Source organism: Mastomys coucha, unplaced genomic scaffold (genome assembly GCF_008632895.1).
Source record: "Mastomys coucha isolate ucsf_1 unplaced genomic scaffold, UCSF_Mcou_1 pScaffold5, whole genome shotgun sequence".
In the NCBI taxonomy this organism is placed as follows: domain Eukaryota; kingdom Metazoa; phylum Chordata; class Mammalia; order Rodentia; family Muridae; genus Mastomys; species Mastomys coucha.
In genome coordinates, this window is record NW_022196911.1 from 84,554,267 (window position 1) to 84,578,061 (window position 23,795).

Consider the following 23,795-nt stretch of genomic DNA (forward strand, 5'->3'; position numbering starts at 1 on the left):
AACTTCCTTTGCATTATTTCTTACAATATTTTCAAATTCTGGTACTAGGGTTGTGTGTATATGAAGGTCAGAGAACGACTTTCTGGAATCGGCTCTCTCCTTCCACCTTCATGTGGGTTCTGGAGTAGGGCTGCTGGGTAGCAAGTGCCTCTACCCTCTGAGCCATCTTACCCTCTCCTCTTCCGGTATTTCAATTAAATGCTTTTTAATAATGCAATGCTTTTTTATTTAAAAAAAAATTACATTATGGTGTTTGACGTGTGGTAGCCATCGAATCTCGCCTCTCTTCCCTCCTACTTACCCTAGTCACTTAAAGACAAAAAAACTTTCCAGACCTCAAAAGTCTGTGACTGCACAGCTGTAGGGAACGAAGTTGTCAAGAGAAAACAAGCGCAGCGCACATACGCACCTCAAAAATACATACGTAGAACACCCAGGTTTATTTTTTGTTTGGAGTGAGAGACATGTCAGTTCAACTAGATTTCTGGGCCAGCAGCTGCACTGCACACGTCACAAGGGGGCGGGGGGGGGGGGACAACACAGGCCTTAGCCTCAAGGACGGCTGAGCTGAGGGCTTCCTTCAAATCCTTGCAACCCGGTGTCACCAGGACAACCAGACAGGGTTGAGGGCACAGCCCGGCCAACTCCCAATGACTGGATGACTCGTGTGGTAACACCAGGGAAATGCAACAGAGGAAAAAGGAACCCGTGCCGGGTCACTGCTGGACTAGAAGGACTGGTCCCTTTTCAGCATAAAAAAAAAAAAGGAACATAGATCTTGGGCTGTGTTGATCCAGGAACTCAAAGCAACATACTTCCCTGTGGAAAGCCTCTAACTCACTTCATTTCCCTGAAGGTGACTATTTTTCTTGGTACCGAGTACCTTTAGTTTTTATTTTATTTTGTTTCATTTTATTTTTTTTATTTTTACAAATACAGAGCCTGAAACAGTTCCTAACTGAAGGATCGCTGGGACCGAAACACAAGCCAGCTGAGACAGCATGGGAATGCTCCCTGTTTGGGTCACCATCCCAAACTAGGATCTCTGGGATAGAAGCCAGCTGGGACAAGAGGAGAATGCTCCCTGTCTATGCCACCAACTCTTCCACCAGGAATCTGAAACAATCAGGGCCTAGGTCCTACAGACACACGACCAAGAGTCTACCCTTCCAGGAAAGGTACCATGTCCTTGGCTCTCTTGACAGCCTTCCCAGGGCAGGCCCTCTCGCCCAAGCTCTAACTTAAGCTTGCTCTGGAACAGAGTGAGTTCTTTCTGTAGGGGCCTTCTCTGCCTGTGTTTTTCTGTTTCTGCTTCAGGGGATCTGTTAGAGTCTATCTCTTTTCCTCCTTCCCTCTCTTCCTTTCTTTCCTTTGTATCTATTTGCACATGCTCTTTAAGTGGGGCTTCAGGTTTGGCATTCATCTTAAACACACCTAGAACAGATCAGGAGCTTGAAACCTGTTTCGGGTTATGACAGACAAATCAAATTCCCCCACCCAAAGTGAGGGTCAAGGGAGTGTGGAGGAAAAGTTACAGACTTTTTAAAGGGTCTGTGACATAAACCCATTTCTGGGTACTACCCATAAAGGAAGCACTTCAGCCCAGGGGCTGACAATCCAGACTGAACCCAGGTGGCCTCAGCTTATAAATGTCCCAGCCCCGTACTTGGGAAAGTTCACCAAAGGGGATTCCGGCACTGCTGGATAGTGAAGCCTTGGTGAATGAGAAAGGGAAAAGGGGAGGGAACGACATAAGACCCTCCTCCCCCACATTCCCAAAAGCAAGCCCCACACAGTGCACACAGCTGCAGGAAGATTAAAAAACATTTTATTGTTTAATGAGTAACAGAGGGTTGCTGGACATGGGCAATTTAAAAATCAAATGCAACTCCTGACACAGCCATTTGCAGTTAAAGGTGAAATGTGGTCCTTTTCAAAGCAGAATTGTCCCTACCAGGAGGAAGACTGGGCACTGAGGGACCCAAATGCCCACCTAATTATTAAAGCTGTCAGCTGGCCACCCCAAGTGAGTCCCTGCCGTGGACAAAGTTCCCTAGAAAGAAAAGTCTCACCCCCACCCAGAGCATAAGGAAGATCCTGGAGAGGAGTTGAGTAATGTCTTGTCATCAAAGTAAAACACTCAATTATAAAACATTCCAATAGATTCTCTAAGAACATCTACCTACGTGACAGAGATTTACACAAACCTGAAAGACATGCAGCAATATTTCCCTCTACCTCCTCCCTACACTTCCATCACAGGAGAGGGGGAGGAAGCAGGGAGTAGAGGAGACGCTTTCACACAAAATCAATTGTGAGACCCAGTTACTTATGCGACATCCCACAGTCCTGAGAGGCAAGCTGGACACACACAAGCTCACCAGCATGAGCACACTCTCTCGCACACATACTTCTTTATTGCCTCGGCAAGAATTATGGCTCAAGAGGCTGGCACTAATTTTAGTATCAGATTTATTATGCAGCAGGGAGCAGGAATTCATCAGAACTGTCCTGTCTCCGTATACCTTTCAGACCGCTCCTTGGAGAACAGTAAGAAAAGTAACGGGGATACACTTGCTGGTTTACTCATGTGGCCCAATCCTCGGGACATGTAGACCACCAGCCTGCTTCCTGAGATCAGTTCAAAGCCCTTTCTGGATGTTCCAGAGGGCTCCTCAAGACTAAAACACATGCCCCACTTTTTGTTTAAAAAGTGTCTGTCAACCCAAGCAAAAACTGGGAAGCCCAAGGTTGTAGAACAAGAGTACCTGGTGCGGCCAGAAACTGAACCTGAGTGTCAACTCTTCCTCCTCTCCTTGCTTTGATCTCAAGGGAAATACAAGCAGCAGGGGGTCAGGTCAGCATGGGGCAAACTTTAAATGCGATTGCCCGGTTGATCTCTTCAACCTCTGGTCCTGTGCTCTAAATGGATGGAAACTACAATTTCAGGTTGTTTTATCTCAGGCTTTTACTACCTGTCAGTTCAGAGAATCCTTTTTTATTTTAAATTTGGCCCTGACTTTTTTCTGAGCTATCCTATGGAGTAGACCATACAGGCTTTCTTGTTCCCCACCTCCCCGTTTTTTGTTTTTTGTTTTTTCCCAAAAGGCCTGGTAGGAAGGGACCAAGTGCTGGCTTTTGACCCAGCCACCTCTCTTGTATAAAAGCAGTATACATCCCTCTGGAACAACAGTCACCTCCGGCGAGCCTGAGGTACACTATGTTAAAAACAAAGCTTTTGAAAGCATTCTTTGAGGGCACCAAGGCTGATTGATGACCTAAGTTGGATACCTGGGCCATACAGGTAAGAAAGAACCAACTTCATTAAGTTGTCCCTGGCCTCCACATGCGTGCTACTCCATGAAACCCTTCTCCCACAAGCACACACCATAGACAGGCAAAATAATAAAGTGCTTAGAATATGTAAAAATAAAAAGTAAAAAGGACTGTGATGGGCTGGAGAGATGGCTCAGTGGTTAGGAGCACTGATTGCTCTTCCAAAGGTCCCAGCAATCACATGGTGGCTCACAACCATCTGTTATGGGATCTGATGCCCTCTTCTGGTGTGCCTGAAGACGGCAACAATGTATTACCTAAAAGAATAACCTGTTGTTACCTAAAAGAATAAATAAGCCAGGCAGTGATGGCGCATACCTTTGATCCTAGCACTTGCGGCAGAGGCAGGCAGATTTCTGAGTTCGAGGCCAGCCTGGTCTACAGAGTGAGTTACAGGACAGCCAGGGCTACACCGAGAAACCCTGTCTCTGGAAGAAAAAAAAAAGGACTATGCCAAGGTCCAGCTGAGGGGTAACATTCAACCCCGAGACAGGAGCATGTCTCGATTGAGTACCATCACTCCTGGTCTCACGCAGGCAGGGACCAAGCGCTGGCTTTTAACCCGACCATGTCTCTCATGTAGATGCAGTATGTGCTCTTCTGGAGCAACGGTCACATGGGACAAAGGACACAAGAAGTCCAAATGACCTCACACCTTCAACACTCCCTAGTCTCCAGCCAAGCACACCACAAACCTCATCTGCCTCACAGTGCACCTCGGATCCAGCTCCTGGTCTGCCGCTCTACAGCCGTCCAGCTCTGCGTCCTCAGACTGCTGCAGTAACTTTCTTCCCTAGCACACATCTGCCTGGGTTTCTCGCTTCCCACACAAGACTGTCAGTGTAATCTTTCCCAAATTCAGACCAGCCTATCTCCACGCCACCCCCCACCCCAGCCCTTCGCCCATGTACCACCTTAGCCCTTAAAAGGACAGGAACAGTTCATTTCCTAGCCTCGTTGCCAATCTCCTGCCTCCTCACCCTGCCTCCTTGGCAGCCCAGACACCCTGACTTTCATCAGTACATAGGACACCCCTTGGTCCTTCCTTCCCCAAGTTCACCCTACCATTCAGTCTTCTGGTTCAGCTTTAATGTTCTTGTCCAGGAAGCCCTCCAAAACCCCGACAGGATGTCTGTCTCCTTGTTACGATGAAGATTTCTGTAGTCTTTATGGGAGCTACAATTCAGTAAGGAATCACAGGAAAACTTGTTGCATAAATAGGGACTTGCAGACTCTACCGGGCAGCGATCGTGCCAAGCCACAAGCAAGCCGATCTTTTCCAGTGATCCCCTAGTCCTACCCACACCTCACCCAGTTACGTGCCCACTCTAGCCTATAAAGAACGAAGTGCCCCACTTCCTTAGTTCTGCCACTCCTGCTCTGGAGTATTGCTCCTTCCTCTAGACCCGGGAGAACTGGCTGCCCTGCTGTAGTGAGCAAGCATCCTCTGGTCTCCCTCTGTGTAAACATATTCCTCTGGCGTCTAAGCCCAGAAACTTCCACCTCAAAGCAGGGATGAGCGAGCTGGGAGCCATATTTCTCACGATGGTTGAAGCCACCTCATCAGGCAACCGAGGTCTAGCCCGGTTTCTAATTAATATTAACCCTCCAAATCAGAGTCACGCTCAGAAAATCTTGGATGAAGAGACACAGGGCGGAAGGGGAGTCTCCAATTTTCTTTTTACTTCATCTGGAAAATTAAGAGCACTGCTGATTTGAACAAGAAATCATCAAGGAAAGCAATCACAACCCCACACGGCCCATAACTCGATGGACTTGGACGTGTAACCTGCCACTTGCATGAACTGAAATTAAAGCAACTGTGGGCACGAATAACAATGGCGGGTGCGGATGGGTCTGTCTCTCCCCTCCACTCGCAGGAAACGTAAAGACACCTGAGAAGCCTGGAGGAGAGATCCAGCAAGAGAGCTTTCTCTTTGTCATAATAAGCCAGCCGAAAAGTAGCCAATGACTTTCCACAATGGTGCCCCCCCCAAGATTCCCCAAAAGGACGATGAATGAGGCAATGGACTGGGAGCACCAAAGCAGGGAGGGGCTCTCAGAGACCCTCCACTCCCAACCTGACACTTATTTGCTGTTTCTGTATTAATTACAATAAGCTGCTTCATAGCCTGGCGACCACTTAATGAAGCAGCAAATATGGCTTTTTCCCTACAATTAGTCAATGTAATCTGCTGCTATTCCACTCCTCCTGGCCACCCCCTTTGGCTTCTGCATACCCTACCCTTCCCCCATAAACACATTAACAACCACATCTACCTCAAAGAGTAATGGGGGTCCACTTACAATTACTCCCTGGACCTGGGAAACGCTACCCAGCGGACAGTACCTAGAGGGCCTAACATGGAAGAAAGCAAGATTAGGACTCCACTCCAGAATCCTAAGACATCTGAGGCTTTCCCAGCTCTGACAGGAAGTCTCGAGGATCAGCATCGCCCAGGCCACTGGCTGACCTACTGAGGTTATTTTTTGAGCTCTAACAAACTTATCCAGCTCATGTGATGGGGTTCGTGGGCTTGAAGAGCATAATCCCATATCCTGTGTCCCGTAGGATCCAAATGTTGCTCATCTCAACACTGTCCCTCATCCCTTGTCACCTCACTCCCATCCTCATCTCATCATTGTCCCTCATCCCTGTCACCTCACTCCCATCCTCATCTCAACACTGTCCCTCATCCCTTGTCACCTCACTCCCATCCTCATCTCAACACTGTCCCTCATCCCTGTCACCTCACTCCCATCCTCATCTCAACACTGCCCCTCATCCCTGTCACCTCACTCCCATCCTCATCTCAACACTGTCCCTCATCCCTGTCACCTCACTCTCATCCTCATCTCAACACTGCCCCTCATCCCTGTGACCTCACTCCCATCCTCATCTCAACACTGCCCCTCATCCCTGTCACCTCACTCCCATCCTCATCTCAACACTGTCCCTCATCCCTGTCACCTCACTCCCATCACAGAACTTTTTGTCCAGGAGCCGTTCTCTCCCTCTAAGCAGACCCTCACCACCCAGCTCTGCACTTCCTATTTGCCTCCAGCATTAAGGAAACAAAAGCCCGGTGCAGGGCCAGAAGAGCCATCTGAAAAGTCCTAAGTCATGACTAAACCCTGGAAAATGGGGTTTGTGTGGAATGAAGACCATGGGACAGTCCCCTTGGTTCAGATTAAGAACTCTTTCGTCCCTTAGTGGCTGATGATGTTATCAACTAAAACCTGAGGTGCTTATCACCATGAGACCTTGCCATCTCTCTATCTATCTTTCTTTCTTTCTTTCTTTCTTTCTTTCTTTCTTTCTTTCTTTCTTTCTTTCTTTTTTGTTGTTGTCGCTGCTGCTGCTGGTGGTAGCGGTTTGGTTTGGCTTGGTTTTTGGATTTGGGGTTTTTCAAACCAGGGCTTCTCTATGTATCCCTGGTTGTCCTAGAAGTCTCTCTGTAGACAAGGTGGGCCTTGAACGCAGAGATCCACCTGCCTCTGCCTCAAAGGCATGCGCCACAACCACCTGACTATCTGTCCCATTTTCAAGACAGCTTTGCTTCTCTCTTTTGGTTACTGGGTGGCTTCAAGATAGTTGCAGAGCTGAGGATGGCCCCCAAATCCTGATCCTTCTGTCTGCCGCTTACAAAGTTCTGAAATTACAAACGTATGCCTCCATAACCAGCCTTCAAAATGGATTTAAGGGCAGAGAAATAGGGTTCAGCACTTGAGAGTACCACCTGCTCTTCTGGAGGATCCAGATTCAAGTCTCAGAACTCACACGGTGGCTCAGTAGCCCCAGTCCCAGAGGAATCCAATGCCTTCTGGCCTCCCTGGATACCAGACACACGCATGCACACACGCACACACGCACGCAGGTAAAATACTCAGACCCTGTCTTCGTCAGGGTTTGTATTCCTGCACAAAACATCATGACCAAGAACCAAGTTGGGGAGGAAAGGATTTATTCAGCTTACACTTCCACACTGCTGTGCATCACCAAAGTAAGTCAGGACTGGAACTCAAGCAGGTCAGGAAGCAGGAGCTGATGCAGAGGCCGTGGAGGGATGTTACTCACTGGCTTGCTTCCCCTGGTTTGCTCAGCCTGCTCTCTTGTAGAACCCAGGAGTACCAGCCCAGGGATGGCACCATCCCCACAAAGAGCCCTCCTCCCTTGATCACTAATTGAGAAAATGCCTTGCAGCTAGATCTCAGAGAGGCATTTTCTCAACTGAAGCTCCTTTCTCTGTGATAACTCCAGCTTGACACAAAACCAGCCAGGACAGACCCATAAAAATAAAGCACCAAAAATCTGAACCTTTGGTGACTTTCTCTAAACGTAGTTGTTCTTTTTTTTAAAAAAAAAAAAAATGGCTTTTAAAATAACTTTTTCCTAGTTATATGAGCAAAGAACTAACATTTCCTAAGTGCCAACCAGGTATCAAATACCTTATTTATACTGTCTTCTTTTATCCTATACAACTCCATTATTCATTCTCATTTTTCAAGTGCAGAATCAAATTATTTATGTGCCTTCCTAAGGCCAGAGTTAGTAGCAGAGCCAAGTTTCAAACTAGATCCCACAGTTCAAAGCCCCCCACAAACCCATAACTCGCCTGCTATATCTCGGGCAACCATCTACACACTGAAACTTTATCCAAGTCACACTTTTACAGTTATACACACATGCATGCATATACAGATTCCTTTGTATTTCTCAAGTATTTTATAAAAAATACGCAAGACAGCAGATCATAGCACATGCAGACAAGTGTTAGCCAAACTTGTCATGGGACAATACCCATCCTAGCAGCTCCTAACCCACACGGGTCCGGTTTCCCAAGTACTAGACCCCATGCTAAGCACTGACTTACTATGTGAACTCGCTCATCCTTGACACAACCCCTGTGAAGGTGCAAGGTCTCTGTCCATTTTAAAATGACACAACTGGGGTGGGCTGGAGAGATGGCTCAATTGTTAAGAGCATCAATTGTTCTTCCAGAGGTCCTGAGTTCAATTCCCAGCAACCACATGGTGGCTCACAACCATCTGTAGTGGGGGTCTGGTGCCCTCTTCTGGTGTGTCTGAAGAGAGCAATGCTGGTGTACTCATATGCATAAAATAAATAAATCTTTCTAAAAAAAAAAAAAGTGACACAGAGCTGGTGAGATGGCTCAGTGAGGAAGAGCACTGACTGCTCTTCCAAAGGTCATGAGATCAAATCCCAGCAACCACATGGTGGCTCACAACCACTCGTATTGAGGTCTGATGCCCTCTTCTGGTGCATCTGAAGTCAACTACAGTGTACTTACATATAACAATAAATAAATCTTTTTTTAAAAAAAAAAATGACACAACTGAGCTCAGAATGCCTCAGACATGTGCTTGGGGCTACACAGATCTGGGTACAAAGGAAGCAAGGATTCCAACCCAAGAAGCCTAATTCAGGAAGTAGAAGGCAGGAACCCCTTAAATAGAAAGTGATACAAACTATAAAGTCCAAGGTTTAGGAAGCACAGGGGGAAGGGATGAAGAATTACTGTGTCTTTTCTGCCAATAACCAAGAGGAGAGCCTGTAAGGTCAGAGGAGCCCTCTGACCAGCTTTTTATAGACCCTGAAGACAGGATGCTTATGTTCCAACCCACGTGTGCTTTCCCTGGCACAGGAAGGGTTTTGTCTACCCAGTTATGAAAGTTTTGGAAAGGAAATCATTTCCTATAAACACAACAAGGCCTTCTCTGGGGAGGGCAGGTGGTCTGCACACCTTGCCTCTAGCTCAGAGGTTATACCAATGGTGGTTAGACTCTATCCCAGCGGGATGATGACGAAGAAGGGCAGTCAGGAGAGCTGATGCTGGAAAGGCCTAGGCACTGAGAATAATAAGATGATGCAGCAATAAAAGATAATCATGACATGCTAAGGTGGCACAGTGCCAAACACAGGCTGCACGGACAGCAGCTGCACTCTTAAGAACTTGAATTAAATTCTAATGGTGAGGACAGCAGAAAAACACATAACAAGACCCATCGCTCACTGCTTCACAATGTTCACTAGCTCTACAGTGGTCTGAATACAGCCGAAAAAATAATTTTTAACAAGGGCACGGGACACAAAGGGACAACCTGTCCACCGTGTACTGCAGGAGAAATGCATGATTGGATCCAAGGATTTTTATTTCCAAAGACATTCTGCCACCGTCTACTTTACTGCCCCTATTAGTATAAGAAAACAAGGCCTGATCCTGGCTCCCTAGTGAAAAAAATGCAAAATGTGTATAATTAAAATTATACTTGTAAAATTCAAACACACTTTAATTTCCTAAGGGCCCCCTAATCAAGTCAGAAGTTCTCACTAAAACCAATTATCTGCTTTGAAAGCGGATGAGGAAACATGCACTGATGCAGACTTGGGGAGATGCTCTGCCCGGGGTCCAACAGCCTTATTTGATCCTCCAAGTCGATGGGACCAGATAGGAACTGGCAGCCTTCTACTAAGCATTATCTTACCTAAGTTGAAACCTTCTTTGTTTGTTTGCCTCCAACTACAAAAATGATACATTGGGGAGCCAGCCCCAAGGGAACAGGCTTGAAAGGTGTAAAAACAGGCAGAGCTGATTAGTATAGTTCTTTCCCTCTACCCCACCCAGGCCCTGGCAGGCTCTGAGCCCTAGGAGCATCTAGCAGGTTTTCCAACACTTGCCTGTCACTCTGAACAGGACTACCCCAGTGTCACTGTGAAGGAGATGAAGGGACCAGCTTCCTTCTGGCAACAACACCAGGGACACTCAAGGGCCTGCCCACAAAGTCAGCATCCCTGAGGGCCCTCCCAGGTGAGCTACCGGCAAGGCTGTTGTTCTCAAGTAGTGGGAAATTCTCCCCCAAGACTAGGCATGAGAATGTAGAACTCTCCAAGACACTAAATTTATGTATGAAGCGTGCGTTGCAATTACGCATTCATGTCACCAATGGGAAGTGTTATCAGGGTAGGACCTTTCTGTAATTTTAGAATAAACAAACAAACGAACAAGCTCAGGGAACTTGCTCTGTAGGCCAAGATGGCCTCGAACTCACAGAGATCTATCTGCCTGCCTCTGTCTCCCGAGTGCTGGAGTTAAAGGAATGTACCACCACTGCTTACAGGTTTTCTTCTCCCCCTCCCCCAGTTAGAACCCATTTCAAAAATGAGAACGCACATGGGCTTTTCAGTCTCCTTTCCAGTGTACCAACAGTGTACAGTTCTGTGATGGTGGCCTCACATGTCACCCATCCTGGCTCCAGCAGGTGACCAGAGTAGAACAAAATTCCACCTACTTTTTAAATTTTGACTTCTAGGCTGAAAAGATGGATCAGGGAGGAAAGACACTTACTGCCAAGTCTGCTCATCTGAGTTTAAGCACAGACACTCACATAGTGGGAGGAGAGAGATAACTGTCCTTTTACCTCCACATGCATTCCACCCATTTCAAAGAAAAAAGACACAAAACCGTTAAGTGAAGTGAATCATTATGAGTGCACACAGATACAAACACTCACATTCCCCACACACACATATACACATTTTTTCAAACCCACATTGAACAAGTTAGAAAGCAAAACTGCATGCATGCATGCATGCATGCATGCATGCGCGCGCACACACACAGACACACATGCATACACACAAAAGTACACGACACGTTCAGCTGGAAAACAAATCATGGGAACCACAACTTGGCTGTTTCCTTGTCTCCTTCCCGCCAGAGTGGTCACCTCATTAATGTCACTCAGCATCCCATTTTGCTACACTGTGTCTTTCTCCACTCAGTTCCAGTAGGCAGCCCAGAAGCCCGCTTCCATTGTAAACTTCTGTTCTCTGGGAAACTATCAAAAGCTTTTGATTGGAGACAGGGAGAGAAACCTCTTCCAGAGCTCCCACACACTCAACCCCCTCCTCCAGTGGCTTCTCTTTGGTGCTTTATTCAACATCACTGCACACACAAATCATGCTCTGAAAGTCGTTTACGGTATGTCATCTTAGGATAAAAAAAAAAAAGAGAGAGAGCGTGGTGGCCGTGTGTTTGCAATTGCCCAAAGAGAATAATTCATTTCGGTGGAGGCTATGGATGAAGCCCTGAATGCATTCCTACACCGTTTCCTGCCCTTCAAAACAATAAAAATGTAAAAACCCAGATGAAGCGGGCTTGGAGGGTGGCAGGAACGACAGTCTCTTGACCCCCAAGGAATTTATTCTCCAGAATCTTCTAAAGCACTCTCCCCAGAATTCATCGTCAAGACCATTTTATTAGACTTTTCTAAACCCTTGAAATTGTCACATAATTGAAACAGAAACAGCAATTTGGAGTTCTGAATGGATTTCTTAAAAAGACGACTCTGCGCTCGCCCCAAGTCCCTCAGCTGGCCGCTCTTACCCCTAACCTAAATGCTAGCCCTTTGCACACAAAACCCTATTTATCTTTTAAATCCTCCCCTACCATAAAAGTTACACATTCCCCTAATGCCATAGATTTCAGGACATTTGGGAGAAACATCCCAGACAACAGGCTAAAAAAAGAATCCATTAGCATTAACTTGCCTGTCACAGCCAGTGACAGATAAATGAATGTGGTGCTTTCAGATCAGTCATTGGTGAAACTACCCCCAGGCAGATAAAGACCAGCCCTGGGAGAGAGAAGGCTCTGGAGGAGACCTCTCACAGTGGGGTCTCAGCTCTTCCCTAGCTACAGCCTAGGACTTCACTCTTAAAGGCAGGGAGAAAAAAAAAAACCCACAGGCATCCTACACAGAGAAGAAAATGAATTCCTCACGCCCGCTGAGCATGGCCAAGATAAAGGGTGCGTGCTATCTTGCCCCGAAAGCCAGGACCCCATGAGTCAGCCAAGCCACTGCCATCAAGTTTCCCATCTCAGTGTGCTGGACCATCCATCACCTACATGCAGAGTAACCATGCCAAGCGATCTGCAGGCTGCTGGGCACAGTACTCTTCCGGTCTGGGCAGTGCCATCTCTGGGAACAGGGACAGGTAAACCAATGCTTCCATTTGTACCCACAGTGTGCAGTCACCCAGAGGCATTGCCCCATTTCATCCCCTTTAACAGGTCTAGAACGAGCTACTCTATAGATGGCCCCATTTCACAGTAGAAAAAAAAGAAGTCACAAAACCATTAAGTGAAGTGTCATTTCACTATGCTAAGCGAACAGGTTCTCAGACATAAAACAGCCTGGGGAAAATATCCTGGACCTTCCTGGACAGACTGTAACAAATACCATCTGCCAGCCTGGGCACTTTATAATGCTCAGACAATGTGGGAGGAGTTAAAGTCTACCAGAGGTATCCAACTGTTTGACACTGACACAAGACATTGCCATCTATAAATAAGCAGGGCTGCATTCATAGCATGGAGCACACGTGGAACACACAGGCCACAGATGAAACAGACGATGTTTAGTATTTATGGGAACAGGGCCATGGGATTCCTTTGGACTTGGGTCTAAGGGACAAACATGACTCTTGCTATTTGTGTGGCTCCAACAAAGCTTTTGCCCTTCACAGGCCCCAGCTCACCTGTTGGTAAAGCAGAGGCTCTACAAAGGATGACCAAAGATCATCACTGTAACAATTCAACTAAAAGAGTTAAGGAGACTGAGGTGTGGGACTATGCCATAACACCTGAATTCAGATACTAGTTTCAAATCAAACTTTCTTCTTCTTTCAGAAGATGTTAAATCTCAAGACCAAAATGAGTAACTGTAGTGGCCAGGCATGCACCCTGGAAAGAAAAAAAAAAAACCTTCACAGACACTTGGGAGTTTGGGAGTATCCGAGAGAGAGAAAGAGGCAGACACACACACACACACACACACACACACACACACACACACCAGGCAACAGCCTGCTGTACTTAGCACCCAGAAAGACAGCTGTCCAGCTGGACCAATATCTCAGTTTTCTGCTACAAGAGAATCACAGGCACATGGCCCAAAGACCACACCCACTCATCCATCACACCACATGGGGACAGCAGAAATGGAGATTCCCAACACACCCGCTCTTCCCTCTAAGCAGCCACCAGGCATAGGCAAACACAAGGTGACATGACCTACGAAGTCACAAGGCCACTGCTCTGAGCAACAGCACACGGGCATCACCAGCAACCTGTGATTTCCATATGGAAAAATATCATCTCACTATTCACAGGGGGGAGGTCATGATCACAGCTTAGACAAGGGCAGAGAATAGAACTCTACAACGTGGTCCACACTGCAGCCCCTTGTTAAGAAAACAGAAGAGGAGGTAAGAGGTACAAATGTAAGAATGGCAAACTCCCTGTAAGCTGCCGTTCACCCCCAAAGTCCTGAGGGGGGTTCTGCCAAGAGCCTCACATGTGAAGATGGTCTACAGCCCCAGAGAATGATCTCAATTACCCATTAAGCATAAGCCCCAAGTCCAACATGTGATTTTTCTCCACAAAACAGCAACAGCCATACTATCAATAACCCTGGCTTCTGTGGGAGTCCAGAATCTCAGAGCACCCATGGGAGCACCTCTGGGAGCCTGCACACATAACAGGTTCCCAGCCCCTGCCAATAAAATGCCTGACTCCCAACGTGTATTACTTTCCAAGCCCTAACAACAAGCCTGCACAATGCACAACCCCTGCCTACCCATACAGCATCCAGCAGTCTTCTTCCTTCTTTTTCTTCAAGAGCTAGCTAGCATCAAACCTTCTCCACAAGGACTGGTATCTTCCACAACAGGCTGCCCCAACCTCCTTTACTATGCAAATCATATCCTTTCTCGTCCCACAGGTCACTACTGTGTTCTCAACTTGGAGCAGATGCTATGGACCACCACCCCCAAACCTGTGTCCCCATCATTTCTCATCAATTCTATTTAAATCGAAGTGTATGGTGTACAAAGAGGTTTGCTTAGCCATCATCAAGGCTCTTGTACTTTCGGGGTTGGTATCTGGTAGAGTCGGTAAGACTTGAACTCAAAATACTGTAAAACTCAGCACAAAGCACCTTGGTAAATAATTATTGAACTACTGACAGTCGCAACTCCATGTTTTAAGGAAGGGATGGCCCCTCCCCCATGCCACTATCACTCTGCCTGTCTTTTGGAATTCTTTCCGGACAAGATGCAGTGCCCTTACCTGTTTGCTCCAGTCTTACAGCCATGCTTGAAAGCACATGGTTCTGGGAACACAGAGGCCCCGTCCTCCAGTCCACACACCTCAGAGCCTCAGGGTCCCTGGGAGGCACTAGGCACTCAGGAATAAACACTCGAATGCCTACTACAGCCCCCAGTGGGTATAGGTGCCCCATTAGATGACAAGCACTGGAAAAACTAAGACCAAGCTCAAGCACTAGAAATCCAGAGTAAGAACTGAGTTCCATGCCATTTCATTTACGTTTTACACACACACACACACACACCACCACACCACACCACACCACACCAGGGGTCCCTGCAGTGTATGCTGCCCGGTGGCACTCCATCTATCTTAGCTTGTATAAGCTTAGTATGCTCTGTAGTGTGTGTACCACGACACCACCTAGTAAGGCATCATAAAATAGTACAGGACGGGGCCTCATGAGAAAACTGGGCTACCTCAGGCCATGCAATGTGTCAGTACGAAAGGCATGCAGAGATGGGATCCCCAAAAGTCTCCCGGTCCCAAGGCCATGGAAGTAAGAAAAAGATGTGATATAAGCTGCAAAGAGACCCTCGAGAACGGCTCTTGAAGGAGACAAAACGCAAGGCCAATGCATTTCAACTGCTCCATTGGCAGTGGGAAGCCCAAGGAAGCACTGAGGGCTTCTCATATCTCCTGCAAGAGAGTCCATGCCCAGACGGGCAGTGAGTAAGGATCCTATAAGCTCAAGTGTGGTGAGCGGCTTGAGCAGGAAGTATCTTGGGCCATCCACTTGTTCTTCCATCACATGCGCTCATGGAAATGAGCACTCTACAGATTCAGTAAGAGGCAAAAGATAAAAGGGCCACATATCCCTGTATTCTGGGGCTTGCAGTTGAAGATTTTCCAGATGTGAAAATCTAAAAGCGGACATTTAGAACACACCTTATCAAGGGGGCCACGAAGATGGGCCCTCAGAGACTGCTTGGGGGCAGGAAGGAGGCTCTCACCTGTTTACCAAAAGCCGCATGACATGAGGCACAGCTTTGTCATCCTAGCAGACTGATGTGAACAAGGGAATCCCAGCCTGGAAGGAGAGGACATTTGTAGGACAAAGAGTCCCTCCTTCTTGAGCTGACACCTGCTAAGGACTTGGAGCACAGGAAAGAGCAGGGCTCTCGGACAAGCAAGATGCTAAGCCATTAATCCTCCAAGGTCTTCACTGGTGGGGGGAAAAGGACCACAGACACACCCCTACATCCTTGCAGAACTGGGAAAACGTTAACAGGCTGGCTTAAAACCGAGGCTGCCGAGATGGCAGCTGCAGAACATCCAAAGATGGCAAGATGCTGGGTGACCAGATCTACAGCAGCAAAGGAAAGCCAGATGCTGGAATCTCACCCTTCGCCCTTGAGAAGCTGCCAAGAAACCACTCCCCCGGAACAGGAGGTGTGCACGGCTGCCATTGCACCCATCTGGATGCGTGATTCACAGAGAACCTTTCAGGACCCTGAAGCAACATCTAAGGACAAGACGGGAACAAGAAAATCTGGCTCAACCTTCCACAACTGCTGTTGTGACTGGAAGCACCCAACAGAACATACCTGGATAGTGGCTCCAGTAAGAAAAAGGCAGGCAGGATTCATCTCACTGAACACTGACCACCAACAGCTCCAAGCACCCAGGGGGCTTACATTCTGATTAAGGTTTATTTTTGTTTTGGGGGGCTTGGGGGAGTTGCTTGTTTGTCTGTTTTTACTCTTTAATTCTAAGTTCAGTTGGCAGAATGGCTGCCCAACAGGCATGAATCCCTGGGTGCCCTCTCCAAGTACTGCAGAAAACTGGCTATGTTGTCCTCTCATTTCAGAACTTGGGAGATAAAGGCAGGAGATGAACAGTTCAAGGTCATCGTGAGCTATAAAATGATTCTGAAGCTGGCCTGAGAAACATGAGAGATCTCATCTTAAGAAACCAAAAATAAATAAATAAATAATGTAGTAAGAGTGTCGGCAGACATATGCTGGGTGCCACTTGTCCGTACATAGCCCCCAGAGAACAATCTGCATTTATTTCCAAAATGACATGGTGAGGATCAGCATAGCTCAGAAGGAAACTGAGGCTTGATGGGATTTACATGGTATGTTCACAGTCACCCAGCTGTCACTGAAGGCAACTGGAAATGGGTGGAACAAATGACCTCTTGAGACCAGCAGCTAAGGTTTCAAGAGACACAATGAACATACACACAAATCAAAACAGCACATGTTCACTGATAATGTGGCCTATTTTTTTTTAATTTATGATTGTGTGTGTGTGTGTGTGTGTGAGAGAGAGAGAGAGAGAGAGAGAGAGAGAGAGAGAGAGAGAGAGAATGCCTGCAGAGACCAGAAGAAACAATGTCTGATAGCCTGGAACTGCTGTTACAGGTGGTTGTAGCCTTATGTGGAAGGCTGGGAACAGAACTCTGGCCCTCTACAGGAGGAGCAACGACCGCTCCCTGCTGAGCCAACTCGTCAGCCCCACATGGTTTCATGTCTGTGCAATATTTATGGGGTTTTTTTTTTTGTTTGGTTGGTTTGCTTTGCTTTGGTTTGGTTTTAGGTTTTTTTTTCAAGACAGGGTTTCTCTGTGTAGCCTTGGTTGTCCTGGAACTCACTCTGTAGACCAGGCTGGCCTCAATCTCAGAAATCCACCTGCCTCTGCCTCCCAAGTGCTGGGATTAAAGGTGTGCACCACCACTGTCCGGCAATGTTTATGGTTTTTTTTTGTGTGTGTTCATTAAAAGATAAAGTCAGTTTGACTAAAAGAAATAAAACCTTTGGAAACAATAATCGGAAAGAGTGGAAATTGTGTTCTTATACCAAAGGAAAGTAAGGACAGATGGGGAGGCTTGCCCAGGCTCCACACTCCGCCCATGGATGCTAAGGAGTCTGTAGGTTCCTCCATAAAAGAAAAAGCAACCACAGGTTAGAACAAAACTCTACCAGGCAGCTGACACTTGGACCCAAGGGGACAAAGAAAGGACATTGAGTGACTGATCCCTATCGGCCTTAGATCTGTCACAGCTTCAAATTAAGTCATTTTTTTTTAAGAGTACCAGGACCATTTTAATTTTTAAAACGGTGGAGGTGGGGCAGAATTCTCTTACGTAGTTTAAAAATGAATTGCCTGGGGTGAAATAGGAAGACATGGAGCGATCTCATCTCTTCCTGATCAAAATGTACTTTGATAATGAATAGCCACTGGCCTCCAAAGCAGAGTCCCTCCGCTCCCTAATAAAGCCACGTGAACATCGGCATCGCAAAGGGTGAGGCTGGTGAACGGCATGACTCCACAGCCTGCCTTCGTTGCTCATTAAAATTCTGGACAAAACAGATTTCTTTTTTATTTATACAAGACATTAAAGAATATTATGACAGTACTCATATGAAATCCGTTCTTCACTGCCACAGATTTTCTTTGGTCTCAAGTTACAGTTTCCACCCGTCTTGTTTAACACCTCCACGGAATATTTCTCTGGCAAGTGTGAGCAGGGAGGGGCAGCCAGAAAGCACAGAAATGAGTTTTAACTGAAACACAAGCTGACACTTCATTTACAAGCTCCTCACTCAGTCCACACAGAAGGGTGACAGTCTGGCCTGTCACCATGACCCCAACACATACACACACACACACTTTTTATGAAAGGAAGATAAGTAAAACATAAATGAGGCTTCACTCAAAGTTCTAGACTCCTGCCAGCCTAGATGCTGTCCCCAACAGTCACCTTGGTCTGGAACCCTGATGGCCAGTTCTGTGGCAAAACAACCAAACAGGGCAAATCCTTTCCCTACCCTACTCCAGTTCCCAACTACACCGCAACGGCTCCTGCTTCCTTGGGCTGAGCAACCCCAGAAGCTCCCGAAAGGATACCCCAAGGGATCAGATAGAGAACACATGATAGTGTCATATAATTGGATGACGTCATAAGGGGAGGAAAATGACCAGAACCCCAGACCCTGGAACTTCAGTAAAACTGACTTCGGTTCTACTCTTTGTGGTCTGCTAACCTTAGGGAGCCATGTCGCCTCACTTCTGACAGGAAGGCAATGTGCAGTGGTAACCCAATAGGACCACACAGCAGTCAACGCTCCAACTGCGGAGGCAGATGCCTAGGTGTCTTTTTTTTTTTTATATCGCTACACAACCAGTCAATGTTTCAGCTGTCTCTCCTCCCTCCAGTGGAACTGACACATTACCCCCCCCACACGAACTGCCTGGGACACACATTCAGTTACTGTTCTTGCTGGATCTCTCTGAGAACTAGGGTGAGGCCCTAACAACAATAAGAGTTAAGAGGCAGGAAGATTTTAAGTTCAAGGCCTCTCTCAAAAATAACCAGCAACAACAGTAGATCATCCCTGGGCATCAGCAAGTGTCAGACCCATGCTAGGAGCGTGTTTGCTTCACCTACAGCAAATTTTGAGGAAGGGGATGGACACTCAAGGAAGTTGCGTGATTTGGGCCAAATACCTAACAGTTAATGATTGGCACAGCTGCCATCTGAAACCAAGTGGTCCAGTTTGCAATCCAGCTCCATCGGAACGATGGCAAGGATGAGGAGAGAGGCCCTCGACAAAGCGCTCTCGGGTTTTTCCATAAAAACCTTTGTGGAGGAGCTGATATCATCACTCCTGGTTCAGAGATAAGGAAACTGAGACAGGGCTGGGATTTGGGTGTGGATATGGGTCAGCAAAGACCTTTACAAGGTGACAGACACATCATTAAATGTTTTAAGAAACAAGGGTCCCATTACTAAGTCCCTGAATTTTCAAGGCCATTGGTCTTTTTCAACCAGTTTGATATTAACACACATCTTCGAACTCAAAAACACCCCAGGCTTAGGCATCAGCTGCAAAATGGGGACAGTCCATACTCCTTTGACGGATCTGAGACATCATCTATCTTGTTTTCAAACAACCACGGCACATTAACACAAAATACCACCTTCCTGCTGAAGAAGGAAGTCGGTGAGGAGAGAGAGACAAGAGGTGGAGGGGGTGGGTCTGAATCCATGGTTTCACCAAGTCAGATTTTCCCAGTTTCCCTAAAGGGAAATCTGATCCAAGCTGTGAGCGATCCAATGACTAACCTGGAAAGTTGAAGATTCATACTAGGGAAGAAATGGCAATTCTTCCAAACCCAGGAAATACTGCTGGTGCAGAGACGGAAAGGCTCACACACAAGCATGAAAATCAACTCTCTGTTAAAGCCAACCCCAAAAGTTTAGGCCAGGTAAAGGAACCTAAGCCCTTCATTAATTCCTGTGATCTGTTTAAGCGTTAGGGGGAAAAAAGCCACCTTCAAGTATGAATTTCTGCTCACTTAAGGGATACCATTTCCATCTATTTTAAAAAAAAAAAAAATTCACTTATTCATTCACCTGGCAGGTTCCAGACCTGAAATTCTCAAAATACCATTTACAACAACCACCTTTTCCTTTGCTAATGTGCAAAACCATTTTCTCTTCTACCCGATGAGAAGGCTCCACTCTGAGAACCTCTGCTGAAAGGAATGAGCTGAATTTCCCATGAGCCATCACCCTTTTTCTCTTCCTGCACCCTACAGTCAGAAACTGTAGCCTTCTTCCCAAGAACCTCAAGGCACATGTTTTAATGCGGTACAGTGGATGGGAAGAACAGTACGGGCGGACAGGAAGGACAGATGTAAAAGCCACCAGGAGGACCTGAACACCTTACAACAGACAGAGCTGCACGCAGGCCTGCCTCCAGCCACATCTGGCAGGCACAGGGGAAACATTGTTACCTACGCACTTTACAAAAGTGCAGCACCTCTCCATCCTGTATGTGCTTCTTGCAGTGCTACTCCTATGGGGTCATGCCATTTCAGACTTCTTCAGACTTCTCCACCCAGGCCCTTGCTCTCTAAACTCAGAGGCTGAGCAGTGTTAGTTTCTAGTACCTCTGAATGATCTAAAACCTGAAACTGGGGGCATCCCTAGCTCCCTCCCCTCACACCTATAGATTTAGGGGGTTCTACAGAAAGTTTATTTCTTCCAAGAAAGGATAAGCTGTTTACTGAAATTTTCCTCTTCTTCAAAACCTCCAGACCTCGACAGAGTACCCTCCCCAGAAAGGCATAAGGAAATGATCAACTTTTCCTGACAGGATCTCACCAATGCTTTAGAATAAATAGAACACTCGCATAATAAGCACTGCAGTGGGCGGTGCTATGCCCTCATGTGAAGGACCTCATTGCCCCCTCTCCCCGGCCAGATGCTTGGAACCCACATGGGCATGGCGACTTGGAGGGGGAGGGTCATGTCACAGAGCTGCTCACCTGGGCTTGTCATCTCCCTCAGCTGATACCCTGGAGACATAACCACCAACCTCCAACAGTTGCCAGTGCTCGGTTTGAAATGAGAAAGCCTTGTTAAAAAAATCCCACCCATGGCTCTTCTACCTACTTACCTTGGGTTGCGCTCGACGAGGAAATGCAACTTTTGGGTCAATCTGGGGAAAAAAAATAAAAAAACAAAAAAATGAAGAAGTCAGTGGAGTAGTTTGGAGAGAGGAGGGGAAAAAAATTTATGACCAAGCACCTAATTATTAATCACTCATTTCTCAGGCTTAGAGCTCAGCTTTTAGTAACTTCTTGGGTAACTCAAAAGGCCCCTCAAACCCTGATCTCAACTTTTGCCATCCTTCTCCCTGTAGGACCTATAAGGTTCACCTTTCTACCATGCATTTTAGCGAGTGAAATGTTTTATAAGCCAGAGCTCATGCACGGGACTTCTCTTTCACAGACCCTGCATGGTACCCAGAGCTAATGTGCAATGTGTATCAAGGAGAAAAAAAAATAGACATATGGTATCTGAAAGAAAAACAAAAATCGCAATCTCAAAATTAAATGTTCTTCCAGTGGTAGTGAGTATTTCTTCTCCCTGGTGAAGCAGGGGAAAGGGGATTCCAAAAAAAAATAAAATAAAATAAAATAAACCCAACAATATCTAAAAACCCTCCAGTTATAAAATACAATACTCAGCTCAGATTAACTCACTGGTATTAGCAAAATAAAAGTCACTCAGGATGATTAAAAAGATCTTTTTACAGCCAAGCATGATGGCTCACAGCTGTAACCCCTAACTTCTGAAGTTCAAGGAGGACCACTGAGATGGAAGTCCCTCTGGGTCACCATAGTTGAGTTCTAGGATAGCCTGGGCTACAGAGGGAGACCCTGTCTCAAAAGAAAAAAATTTTTTTTGGTTAATCTCAGAGAATGCAGATATCAATGACTATGGGGCAAGCTGACTTGTTTCTTTAAAAAAAAAAATTGTAGTAAAAGGGGGAAAAGAAAGGTGCAAACGTGAATTAATCCACATGGATTTAAAAATAAAAAAAATAAAAAAACCACAGGTGAAACTACACGTATGAACAACTCAAAGTCCAAATTAGAAAGGCCATCATAGGAGAGTTCAAAAGAGAACGACTGGACAGAAGTGCGACTCTAACGCAATAACTCAAGTATTGCCCTACCCCACCTCCACCCCAAGGAAAAGAGCTCCCTCTCTCCATCAGCAGACTGCTTGCAGAGCACATGATTCTCAATCAGTGACTAGCTTTACAATTCCTACAGAAGCATTTGAATGTAACAGCTGATGTGAGGGGGAAAAAAGTTACCGCCCAGATAGAAAACAGGGAGGAATTTAAAAAATTTCCACTGCCCATTTCCACTAGATTTCTAAACGTCACAAATCTCTAAGTAGAAGTTAACACAGAGGGTGGCATTTGTACTGCTACAAGTTATTTATTTATGAGCTCTGGCTTGTGTGTTAGAATTTCCCCCTTTAAAGAGTAAATCTAAACTTCATGTCAGTTCTGTCACTGGAGAAAATAATAATCATGCTTTGAGAAAAACTCAAAGGGGGTGAAATATACACAACTCCCCCCAATCTACAATCCCTGGGTCCCCTAGAGCCCCAGCCCATAAAACATACAAAGATAAAAACCACTTTTAGTAATATAGCTTCAAGACCTAAAAACCTGCCTTGAGCTTTCTACCTTTAAGCATTCATTACCTGAGAAATGAGAGATTATCTTGCAAAAACTAAAACAGGCCAAAATCTTGGATCTACGAAAACTACCCTTTCATAAAGATTAATAAATATTACTGCGTCTACAGGTGTGCCCAGCACTGACTAGAGTTTCTCTACAAAAGAAATACAACAGGTGTGGATTTCCATTCTGTCGCCAAAACCAAGACAGATGCTTGCCTTTGTTCAGTCAAAAAAAAAAAAAAAAAAAAAAAAGGCCGCCCTCGCACTGATCTGACCAACACACAGGTGCAGTGGAAGTCACCTTGTTTGTGTGGGAATAGATGAGGTGCAAAGCAGGGAATGGCTGAGAGCTGGGGTGAGAAAGTACAGGGAAGGAAATAAAGTACTAAGATTTTAAAAAAAGAGAAAAGAAAAAAGTAAAAATTACAAAACCAAACGCCAATTTGAGACTGCACTGTGTGTGTGTGGTGGTGACATTAGAATATACCCAGAGATCAGAGTTCTCCCCTGTGCAAAGTTTTCCACACTGCGACCTCCAAGGCCTTGGAAGCAGCAAGGCAAGAAGGCAAATCCCCACCTTTTGCACATCCTAGTAAACGAGAGAGAGAGAGAGAGAGAGAGAGAGAGAGAGAGAGAGAGAGAGAGAGAGAGAGAGAGAGAGAGAGAGCGCGCTACCCCAAATTAAAACATTAGTTACTTAGGTACAGCACTAGTACTGACTCTAGAGTCCTCTAGAAAACGCTAGGGTACTATTTTGGATGCAATGGCCTTTACCTAAACAAAGCTTTTAAGGGAACAGTAAACAAGATCCTCGTTTCCATGTCAATAAACCAACCGCTTCTGCCTCTGCCTCCTGCACTGAACGTTGAAACAAAGTCAAAAGCTAGGTTATACTAAGTAACAGCAACCAAAACATGTCTACAAAACAAGGGTGGAAAAGCAGTGGCTACTGAGGATAGAGAAGGATCTGACCTGCCAGCACCCTTTCATACTAAACTCCAGATCTCCCACCCAGGCAAAAGGTGTGGATAAGCCATAACAGATCTGCTTTGAATTCTCCCTGCAAAAGCGTCCTAGCTTTGTAATGCGGGGCCAGCGAAGAAGTCAAGGGAGGAAAAAAAATAAACTATTCAGACATTCCTTATCACCTTGCTAATGATTATTCTTGATATTAAATGATCTGACAGCACCAACAGCCTGGGCTACAAGCTCTGACACGTCTACGACAATTAAAAAGTGACTTAAGTGCCTGAGGTCTTTTCTGGGGG

General features: G+C 46.1%; 1 protein-coding gene across 10 annotated transcripts in view; it reads right to left on the reverse strand.

Annotated features, from left to right (window-relative positions):
• Positions 1–23,795, reverse strand: part of Msi2 (musashi RNA binding protein 2) — a 374,256-nt gene that overhangs the window by 347,623 nt on the left and 2,838 nt on the right. For all 10 annotated transcript variants that reach the window (XM_031354282.1, XM_031354278.1, XM_031354276.1 and 7 more), the window contains exon 5: positions 20,942–20,983. In XM_031354282.1, coding sequence (XP_031210142.1) covers positions 20,942–20,983 — 42 coding nt within the window. The remainder of the gene's footprint in view (positions 1–20,941; positions 20,984–23,795) is intronic.